Raw genomic sequence first — 12482 nt, 5'->3', positions numbered from 1 at the left:
GCTGATCCACTGAACACTAGTTTTTAAATAAGAGAAATACTATCTGAACTTGAACGAAGTGATTGTGATGAACAAGAAAGTGATCATGATGAAACTTTTTTTGATCATTTTAATCAACTCATTTGTTATTTATGTCTATCAGGCATTGTCAAAGAAAATTAAACCAATGACAAGAAGGGCATTTGCTAAAGAAATATGTGTTGAACTAACAACTCCACACATTCAGGGAAGACAAAAACTGCCAAATTTATCAAGGAATCTCAAACGCAACATTGAAGATGTCGTTGGCCCATCAACATCTGAGGCTCAAAATGTTATTGAAGAAGCAGGAACAAGGAAGATTTGTGCAGTTTGCCCAGTGAAAAAAAGAAGAATGACTCGATTCCAGTGCACAAAATATTATAAGCATATCTGCTTGGAGCACAGAGGAATGCTGTGTGTAAAGTGTTCCAATAAAGACTGAAATCAACAAAAATCAGGAAACATGACCTCTAAGATGTAAATAATGTCATTTGTAAATAAATTTAATTTTAATTTAATTTTTATTCATTTTTTCCCTAAAGTAGTCTGAGAGACTACGCGTTACCATTTATGTGTGGCAAATAGGCGTTACCATTCTAGGGTTAAAATTATTAATTAAGTTCTCTTCATGAGTAATAAAGCCAAAGGGCCAGGCTTGTAATGATGTCTCGCACTATAATTACCTGAGATTCTATATTTGTTTGTCAAAATCCTTTAATTTCTGTATTAAGTGTCTCATTCACTTCACCTTGAATTTTCTTCTATTTCAATTATTGCATTTCATGTTGCGTGTATGTATATGTATGTGTATGTATGTTGCATAATACAAGGTAGGGTGACAGTGGGAGACACCACTTAATTAATCAGTATGCCTATAGGTTTCTCTTGGTGTATTGATTAAAGGGCAATTCATCTGTTTGTCCAACCACTATGCTGAGTCTTTTGATTCTCTGTTGTAACTACTTTGGAACTCATCAGAAGTGAAAATGAACACTTTTACTGCAGCAAACCGAGTACAAGAAGGATACAAGAGATAAATAAAATATAAACGGTAATTAAAAAAATGTATTTGATAACCTTATACACTTATTATTGCTTTTAAATCTTTCAATATAATCTCTTGGGTAATCCACTCACTTTTGCCACCGATTTTAAAGTTTCATTATTCCCTGGTCATAGAAGGTTTGAGGGAGATTTGCAACATTTGCACATACTCCATGACATCTTCATTGCTTTCAAATCGCTTTCCTCCCAGTGATTCCTTAATAGCCAACAAAAAAAAATAATAAACACAGGAGGACAAGTCAGGACTATAAGGAGGGTGTTCAAGGGTTTTTCAGCCCATTTCATCCAGTGTATCCCTTGTCAAAGCCGCGGTGTGAGGCCTGGCGTTGTCATGGAGGAGAATAATATCTCTGATGGACACGTCTCGTTTTTTATTTTGATAGGTGAACTTTGTCAACCTAACAACTGACAGTAGTGTCACATCCACTGTACATTGAACATATAGAAAATCAACCAACAAAATTTCCTTGGAGTCCAAAATAATTGTCGCTAAGACTTTTTCAGCAGAGAGACAAGTTTTGGCTCATCAAATGTAACAATGCACTTTAAAAACACCTCCCCTTATTGCTGAAAATGATCCAGAAGCCTTTCAGTGATCTCCGATCTGACCTGTATTTGGTTTTCACTCAATAACCTCAAAACCCATCGAGCACCAATTTTTCTGAAAACGAGTTGATCTGTGATTATGGATTGAACATTTCCATAGGTATATGCTTTTGTCCATGGTTAACTGGGTATCACGTTCAATAAGATCTCAAACGACATGAATATTGTCATCTGTAAGGCTTGTCTTTGGGTGTCGATCATGACTTATTTTCAACCTGTTCTCGTCCACCGATTCTGAGACAGTGTATTGTCCCCAAACTGTGCCCGCACACAATTTAAAATTTAACAACACCGGTTTAGCTCCTTCATTGATTAAAACTTTATGATAATCCATTGTACGACAGACAAAGGGACTTCTTGCTCAGTCATGGCAATGCCGAGCCTGAACACTAACCAGAACAATTCTACCACTCCTCGTAAACCAAAAATCTACTCCACACAATATTGCCTTGGTAGGACCTGCATTCTAAGAATAACAAAATCACTGTTTATATTTGATTTACCCACATAGTATCTAGATACATCGACCACATTCAATGTGTTATTATCACTTTCATATTGATGGGGATTTTATATATAAAAAAAACAATCCATGTAGATTTGTAGTTTTAGGCCTACATGTCTTCTTAGAAGTCAGTTTATTTAAAAAAACCATTCCATACCACGTATAGTCATTAATCACCAAGAGACATAATTTCCCATTTAAGTCTTACACAGTACAGATTAGGACATTCCTAGTTTATGTACGATAATCCCAATAACATGTAAGATTCTTATTTATTTCATTACATTTCTTAACCTACTTTTTTATATCCATGTTTAACTAGCAATACCTTGAATCCCACTGTTTATTATACTCTGCTCAATACGGCTTTAGAAAATCACTGTCCACAGGCACTGCTCTAGTGTACTTTGTTGATCAGATAGCCCAAGCCTTGGATGGGTCACAGTAAGAGGCCCAACACGGATCTCGGAGAACACAATGAGTGAGGTGGCATGCACCAGATGAGGCTCCTCCTATTAATACACACTGGTATCTATTTCCCAGATACAACTTCAGAGAATCTAGGACGGAACCTCCAACACCAAATCAAGCCAACTTACCCAGAAGAATTTCTTGTCGACTCAGGGAGTAAAAATGATATGTCTTTAAATTAGAAACATAGATTACACTGTAATCTATTAGAGACCACCCAGAGTGTCAGATGAAATTTAGATCAGTGCTATTAAATAACATACACTTTCACTGCTGCTCTTGTAAGTGTTAATAAATTCAGCATATACAGGGCTTACAAAACGAAGTGAAAGAAAACAATTACATAATAAGCTGTAATATATTTACATACATTCTTTCTTATCATATACAGTACATAGTAAAATAGCTATCAACCAATTTCTCTGCTGCCAAAAACTTGATCAAATCCATCTTCATTCGTTACTTTCCCATGCCGAAGATATAATTTTAGTTTTAAGTGATCGTCTGAGTAAAAGACGATTTGCTTGAAAACCATGCCATTCAGTGGACGGGGGCTTTCTGAGAGGGGAACAACTTCCTCTACAGGAATTTCCATATCTACTCGTTTACCCCAATAGTCCAGGTATGCTATTTTTACAGTAGTTTCATCTTTATTGAGATATATGAAGCCAATAGCTCGGTTAAACAACATTGCATATCCATACAAGTTCAAGGTCACCAATACCCCTGAAACAAAGATGTTAGCTTGCTTTATATATGTATAAGTAAAGAAAAGAAACAGACTTTTGGACAAATATATTAACTAAATTATAACATTTGAAATCCTTGATACACAGAAAACTAACTGTATAGAATATAATACAGTATTAAGACACAAATGCTAGACTTGTAACTTCTTTCAATGTTGGGCATCACTTCATGTTTCAAACAATCCCCAAATGTACACGGCTTCCCAGAAGAGAGAGGTAGGTGTTAGCTTTTTTTTTATTAGTTACATATTGTTTGTAACTACATCAAAGGTATTGTTTGTAACAATCAAAGGTATTGGCAACACCAAAAAATCATATTTCATCAACGAAGCATTTATTGTAGTAATGAAATAAAAATCTCCAGAAATGAATATGCTAATTCAGCTTCTATACCAACAAGATCTACTACAACCCATATCAATGAAAACTGTGTATTATCTCATCCATGATTGAAACAATCAAACAAGAACTCCTTGAACATGAAACCACTCAACTACCATGTGCTGGATACTGAATGAGAACAAGACAACTAGTAAAGGTGCCCAATATATTGTGAGACTGTGTAGTAAGCATTCAGTTAAAGGATTGGTTGTTGTGTAAATGTATTAACACAATAAATTATTATATACTATAACATTTTGTATTCATAAAGACAACATTGCTGTGTAAAATTAATGTTAACCCTAGTTGGGGCGCGTGAAAAATAATCCTGTACCAGGGCGTGTGGCGTAAAAGTGACATCCTACTTTTTAAAAAATATTTTAGTTATTTATATGTTTTGGGGGTTGTGTAGGAGTGATTTCTTAATCCAAAGATGTATTTAAGGTAATATATAGTATTTTTAATAAAAGTAAGACATAAATATATTATTATATAACAATATAGCACTAGACAGATAACTTTTAATTTATTTATTATGTCTAAATTAATAAACAAATTATTTAATTATTTATAAGCTCTCATTATTTTATGATGGTCACTCTTTTTATCTTCTGTTCTCTTTTCCGTATATTACAGATACTTCAGATATGTAATGTCATTATCATACAATTCATCTTCGCCCTCTGAGTGATCTGAACCTTCTCTTTTTATAGCGTTTCTCTTTGATCAACTTGCTCTTGAGTGTTGCCATCATCAGAAAATAAAAGTCTCTATAAATAATATGTTTTTTTCATCTCAGGTTTTAGCTGTTTCTCAACACTACCCCCCAGAAAGTTTTCCATAAAGTATACACTCTCTTTAATAATTATTTTCGTCTATGTTAATTTTTGTGTTGTGATCATTAACCAACAAACCAACGGATGTGGATGTTGTGTTTGTTTCTTTCTTTTTTTAGTGAGTGAATTATAGTTCTCTATTCTATTATAGAGGCATGGATTAGGACTGGTTCTTGCCGTAAAGGATTGCAACCAAACAATAATGAACCTCAACGTCTACTGGAATTTCTGCTGGTAATTCCAACATAAATGTGAATGTTACTAGCACAACCATAATTAGACCAAACTCTGTTGGAATGCAAAATTAGATGCAAAACCAAATGCAAAACTGACTTCCGAAAATACACCTGATTATTTGAAATTTTTGAGCATGGAGTAAGAATTGTATCCTCAATTTGTTTTGAAATTTTAGCTAATGTGAACATGAAACCATCTAAACTGGAAATACATTTAATAAGAAAACATGCACGGTACAAACACAAACCAATTGATTTTTTAACCAAAATCAGAGAATTATTAATGACAAAATCAATCAATAATGACTAAAATATCAACAGAAAATCAAGACAAGCAAGCGAAAATTGCGTCTTATGAGCTATCTTTACAGTACTGATAGCTAAAAAAGGAGCAAGTCATACCGTAGGTGAGGAAATTATTTTACCTGTGGCTAAAATAATATCTGAAAGTTTATTCAATGAGAAATGTACTAAGCTTATTGACGACATACATTCAAATACAACCGTCAAGAGAAGGATTGATGATATGCAGACAGTATGAAAGAACCTCTCATCATATCACTTAAGCAAAGCGATTTCTTTGCACTACAGCTTGATGAAAGCACTGATGTTTATGGCTTGGCAAATTTATTGGCTTTTGTTCGATTTGAATACAATGGATCCATTATAGAACTCCTTTTTTGTAAATTATTACCATCCACAACAACGGGGGAAGAGATCTTTAAATGCCTAGATAACTCTATTAAAGACAGTGATATTGACTGTTCAAAATGCGTTGCCTTGACAACTTATGGGGCAGCAACCATGTCTGGAATCTTCAGAGAATTTATTGTGAGAGTTAAAGCAGTCATCCTTTCAGTGAAGTGGACTCACTGTAGTCTCCATACAGAGGCACTTGCTGTGAAAGGTTTGGATGGCAGACTGAAGGAAACACTGGATGATGGGGTGAAACTCGTAAACTTCATCTAGTTCAGACCAAAACAATCCAAAATTTTCTCTATTTTGTGTGTAATGGGTAGTGATCATAGTCATCTTCTTATCCATTGCAAAGTTCGGTTGTTATCAAGGGGTAGAGTTCTTACCATATTATTTGAATTACATGTGAACTAAGAATTTTTCTAATGGATGATAAATGTGAAAAATCATTGGTAACTAAGTTTCTTAATCTGTTGAATGATGAATTCTGGCTTTTGAGGCTCGCTTATTTAAGTGACATGTTCAGCTATTTAAATAACCTCAATTTGTCATTACAAGGTAAAGACACCCATACGTTTTATAGGCAAGACAAAATAGAAACTAAAATAAAAAAGATGAAATGAAATAATAATAATAATAAGATCAAAAGGTGGTGAGCTAAAGTTGAAAAAAATCACTTCTTCTCAACAATGCACAAATTCATGTGATCTAATGATTTCTCAGTAGAAGAGGAAAAGCTACAACATTGAAGGAGCCTTTATTAGTTTCTAGTCTCTGGTAATAAAAAATATTTTTATACATTATTTTTACAGCATGTCAAACTCTGATTTAAATAACTATGTTTAGTTTTAACATCCATAGTAATTCATCCACTTTTATGAGCCTAATTTACATACTTTTATAGTTAGTCCCTGCAATAATTTTTTTTTATTTTAGGAACTACTTTCCTAAAATTGATGACAGTTTTTTTATGGGTGAGGATTTAATTTGACAAGGACAATTTTAAAAAATTAGTCACTGACATTTTCTTAATTCACTAATTGAACTGCCATGTGATTCGGAATTATAAACATCTTTCAAACATCTTATTGGTTCTTGGATCATAGTTAAAACATCTAGTGAATATACAGAATTAGCAAAAATTGCAATAATGGATTTCATCACAACATATTTATGTGAACGATCCTTTTTCAGTTTTTAAGTTTGGTGTATCTTAAGAATAAATATAGGAATAAGCTCAGTGTTGAAAACAACTTGCGATTTAAATTATTTTCATTTAATCCTGACGTGGCTATAATCAATAATCAAAAAATTTCACAAATCTCATTTATTTTCTTCGTTTTTAGTTAGTGTATTTTAAATTAAAAATTTAAACAATCTTGTTTGTTATTTATTTGTTGATAAACTTAATTGCATTTTTTTAAAATAACTATTAAAATATTATTTTTGATAAGCATTACTATAACTTTTTTCATATCATATCTTATATTAAGTTTTACTATAAACCACTGGACTAGGATATGATAATATATAGGAGCTTTGTTAGTAAATGTGGTGTATATATTTAATCTTTTTTTTATTATATATTATCTTAAAGAATAAACTAATTTGGCTATTGACATACACATAAACAGTAACTTACCAGAGAATATAACATTAAAAATCCAGACAGGCTCAATAAAACCACCTACATATAACATTCCAGATATAGGGACAGCTGCTGCTGTGAGCAGAGTCTGGTACCACTTCAACTTATGGAGAGTGTATCCCACTTTAATGGCAGGGAACCTATAAACAAATTGTTTATTTGTGCTAAAATTATTATACACAATACATTCGCCTCTCATGTTAATTCACAGAAAACTAAAAGTACGAATAACACATGTTTAGGCCTATACATAGTTTGTAATTCATATAGGAAGGTTTTCATAAACCAAATTTTTCCGTATACATAATAACACAATAAAAAAAATAAATCTTAAAGACATGCAAAGTTGTTTTGGGGAGATGTTTTGGATTAGTTGGCCGGGAAGGTTAAAATTAGAGACGCATTTCCAATTAAAACTTTTCTTCCTGGAACGTCCACAGATAACAAAGAAATATCAAAACAAATTAGTAACGATTTTAATACTTTTTATTAGCAGAAAGTTAGCAGAGGAGATCATTGTAAATGGGTGGTGAGAGGCCCAGTTTTGAGAGACTGATCTTAGACTAAACATGGACTTCATACACAATACACATGGAATACACAACGTGACTAAACAAGAAATTGCATGAAAAATTACTGGAGTGAGAGAGGAGGATCCACACCTGGATGTGATGGGTTTTCGGCAAACCTTATAAAGTCTAATATGCATATTATTTTGCAGCCTTTAACACATCTAATTAATTTAAGTATATCATCTGGCGTATTTCTCAAAAAATTAAAATTGGCTAAAACTTACCTCCTTTACAAATAAGTTGGTTTACCAACAAGAACAACTACCACCCTATTTCAATGATGTGTGTTTTCCAAAGTTTTAGAACATATAATAAAGAACCAACTAGTCTCATATTTACAACAACAATACATTGAGTGTATGCCAATATGGATTTAGATCAGATAAGAATATTAATAATGTATCGTTTGACGTAACTAAGGATTTGAACGACAATATTTCAAAAAATAATAAATGTTTACTAATCTTTTTAGATTAAAAAAAGTTTTTGACTCAGTTGGTTGCACAATCTTGCTACACAAAATGGAAATTATAAGAACCCATTGTACTGCTCTAGCGGTACTGTTTAGCAGCTACTTGAATGACAGGAAGCAAGTTGTGTCTATATGTGGAGAAAATAGTGACCCACAAAATGTAGACTAGGGAGTACAAAAAAATACAAGGCAGTACATTAGGCCCAATTTTTTTTCTTATATACATCAACAATATTGCCAAAATTCAATTACAAGGTAATCTTTATCTGTTTGGAAATGACAGTTTAATATTTATCTGTGGACGAAGTTGGCTAGAAGCACAGGCCTAGGCACTGAGTGATTTGATGAATATAAAACAGTGGTTAGATCAAAATATTCTGTCATTAAACATCTTAAAAACAAAATGTATGCCCATTTCTTTAAGCGTTAACACAGAATGCCCTTTCAATCATTTTAAACTTCATAACTGTTGAATTTAAACAAATTTAATATGTAATTGTAAGAGTATAGAGAGTGTAGTGTCCTTTAAGTATTTTGGTGTGGTTTTCTATTATTGTTTAAAGTGGACTGAAATGAGATTTCAGACTGAAATGATAAAGAAATTAAAACTGTGTATTTTGCTTAGGTACAATCTCTCCTATTATTTGGAAACATTGCATAGGGAGGAGCTCAGTCATCAGTCCTTGAACCTCGTTTAGTTATTCAGAAAAGTATTTTTAAAGCTGAGTTTTGGAAAAGTAAGAGATATCTGATGCACAATGTTTTTCATGAAACATCAATTCTTTCCTTGCACCAGTTGTATATAAAAAGTATATTAATAAACATATAAACATTTTCCTTCAATTCTCTCTTTAACGTCACATTCTTATAATTCTAGGCACTCTAATATAGAGCGGATCTCTGTTATACTATTAATTACGTCATATTCCATATTCAAATAGTAACTCATTTTATATGTATATATATATATATATATATATATATATATATATATATATATATTAGACTGTATTTAGAAATATATGTAACCATTTTGGTAATTTTAGGTTATTCGTCAATTGAAATATTCAAACATAAAGTTAATCATTTTCTACTGCATGTTGTCCTTAAGGAAACAAGAACTTGTTACTATCTGTGTAGACAGTCGTGACCATTTTTTGTACAAACTGTTTGCTTATAACAACGGTTTACCAACAACTACTACAGTAGACATTACGGAATACTACATTTACTAAACTTACTCTCAACTGACCTTAATCTTCCCCTTCACATCCACCTTCGGTAGTTAACTTGAAAAAGATGTTGACAGGTAATGCAATAAACTGATGATGATGAACGTTTTAATTAAATAGCGACTACAATAGCATTTAGACTACTATAAGAGATATGTCAGTGCTACATTCCTTGGAGATGTCTGTTATCTACATTGTACAGGTGTGAAGACAATTAATACATTAATTAATATACTTCAAATATACATCATGGAGTAATAAACTAAAATAAAAAAAAGAAAATAAAGGTATCATACCCAAAAACTGCTTGAAGGTCAGACAGGAGGAATTTATGCTGGTTTTGAAAATACACATAATTTGTAATTTGTAACTTGTAACAATTTTCTCAAACATATTTTGTTTTAGCTATATTATGTTTACCAAAATACACAAACGAACCTACCTTTTTTATTTTATGGAGGAACAGTCAACAAATTAATGATATTATCTGTATCAAGACACCTCTAATATATATATTTTTAAGTAGCATAATGTTCTACAAAATATTATGTTTAGAAATCAAAGGGTAAGGTACGATAAGCGGACCCGGTTTTTTTATATTGAAATTGGCAAACGATATTACTTAATCATAACCATTGTTATAATCAATCGATACTAATTAATTATTTTGAACAATTAACTTAAACAATCTATATCAACAGCTGTAAACACTTTCAAATAATACTCGTAATGTAATATTTCAATTTTATATAAGTAACATTTGATTATTAAAAATGGCAATCAATATTAGAAAATTACACGACATTGCTTTAAAAGACGATAGGACATGTTTTTTGCGACTTCAACATGTTGGACTAGTACCAAAAAACCCATTATGTGAAATTTGTGGGAAAGAAACAACTGCAATATACAAGTACAATATATACAACAACAAAAACAGTCAATGTAAACTTATTCCAAATTGCTTAAGGACACCTTCCTCTTCTTACAACCTTCTGTCATATGGCTGTATAATAGAAACTAAACTAGTAATATATAAATATGTGTGTGTGTGTGTGTGTATATATATATATATATATATATATATATATATATATATATATATATATATGGTATCAATTTACAATAACGTGACCATGGAAAGGTATGTTAATTTTTTTTCCCTGAAAACTACAATTTTTCCTTAAAACAATAGTGAAGGAAAAATTCGTCGGCAACGAAAATCAAAGGAGTTACGATTTTTTGAAATCCTCTGAAAACTCTGTTTTTGACAGTACCACTGGCAATTTTACTGAAATGATGACGTTAAACCTGTCAACGATGCCTGCCCGCTGCGCACTGCTTGCTCTTTTAGAAAAAAAATTAACTCGAGCTTGCAAAAGTCGAATCCCAGATCACGTGATGCCCCTGATCCTTAACCCTCCAAGTGTTGTTCGACAAAATTTTGTCGGTTATTTTCCATCCTTAATGCAATAATGCCCGAAAGGCATCAATATAATACAATGATATACTTTCCCCCCAGTTTATATGCACCTGTGATAATAATACTTGGCTATAAATGCCCAACCCATGAAAAAAAGTCCATTTTTCATGGTCACGGTATTGTAAATAAATACCATATATATATATATATATATATAATATATATATATATATATATATATATATATATATATATATATATATCACAAAAGCAAGCTCTTTCTTATGCTCAATATCGAAGGATAGAGTTTGAATGACTAAGGTTAATAAGTCAATGTTGTTACTAAAAATACAACAAATAGGCTAGTATGACATATGAAGATAAATTTTTAACAATGCCAACAGATAATAAAAAAATCTGCTACTGCAACATATTATACATATTCTGTTCAAATCATTCTTATGATACAAAATAATATGCAGTACTGCCTATTCTTAAATTAATATTATACCTACCTATAAATCTCTTTATACAAAGCATCGTTTTCAACAAGAGATTCGTTTTTAAGATTTCGTTTGGTACAGGACAAATTTGTAGATAACACTTGCTGAAACAGCAACTTATGGTTTTGTCGTTTCGTGTTACGAATTCCAAACGGACAAATCAATCTGCTTGCATTCCCATTGAAACAAGTAGTTTTTATAGATAAACTTAAATAATTAAGCATTATATAAAAGCTTGTAAAATCTAACTTCTTTGACAGTAAATTTGTAATGTTAAAATAAGGTTATGTTTACAATTTGGTTAGGCTGTCTTTTTTCAGGATTAGCATATGAGCACTCGTAATAAGAGTAACCATAGAGTAAAACAATGAAACAGTGTATGCCAGATGTTCATTTATTTCCATAGCAAGATCAATATAAAAGAATAAAGGATAGCTGTTACATGTAAAGTCAAACTTTATAGTAATAGAATGGAGTAAATTATGCAGAGTTTAAAATCTACAGATTATTCTTTTCTTTTATACTTTTTGGTCTATACTAAAGAAAAGAAATTGTTCACTTTTGTTTGAGCTTTTAAGAGATTTCTTTCTACGCAAACAGAATGTTTTTAAGCTGTCTAAACAACACTGAGGGACAAAAAAGTAGTAGGTAATAATTAAAAATGTGTTAATGTTATAATTTATATAAAGAGCACAAAACAAATCAAAAAATTCCATGATATAATTTTGAAAAATTAGAAGGTATTGAAAAATATATACTTTATGTGGTATTAGTAAAATCTTGAAATTTAACAAACGAGAGCAAAGAACATATAGTAAACATTTACACATATAGGTAAATATGTATTCTTTTCTTGAATCTGGAGTAGTCCAAATATATTTTAGTAGCTTGTTTTTCTACCTCGGGCTCTGATGTCTGCATGCAGTATGCAAACAATGTTGTTATTGATGTTACTAGTCCATGTTATTCCATTCTCCTGCAGGACCTAACCAAACTGTTGCAAAAAGTATAAGTCAGATTCTGATGGCTCTTTTCATGGAATCACAAACGTGTTCTAATAGATTAA

General features: G+C 31.5%; 1 protein-coding gene across 1 annotated transcript; it reads right to left on the bottom strand.

Annotated features, from left to right (window-relative positions):
• Positions 1–3007: 3007 nt before the first annotated feature.
• Positions 3008–11719, bottom strand: LOC124357543 (transmembrane protein 186). The gene is made up of 3 exons (XM_046809441.1): positions 11429–11719; positions 7209–7354; positions 3008–3394 (listed from the first exon to the last, which is right to left on the bottom strand). The coding sequence occupies exons 1-3, from the start codon at positions 11638–11640 to the stop codon at positions 3078–3080; spliced, it is 675 nt and encodes a 224-aa protein (XP_046665397.1). The 5' UTR covers positions 11641–11719; the 3' UTR covers positions 3008–3077.
• Positions 11720–12482: the final 763 nt, after the last annotated feature.

This window comes from Homalodisca vitripennis, chromosome 3, assembly GCF_021130785.1.
Source record: "Homalodisca vitripennis isolate AUS2020 chromosome 3, UT_GWSS_2.1, whole genome shotgun sequence".
Taxonomy (NCBI): domain Eukaryota; kingdom Metazoa; phylum Arthropoda; class Insecta; order Hemiptera; family Cicadellidae; genus Homalodisca; species Homalodisca vitripennis.
Note: the sequence above shows the minus strand (reverse complement) of the source record. Positions and strands in the feature narration are given on the sequence as shown.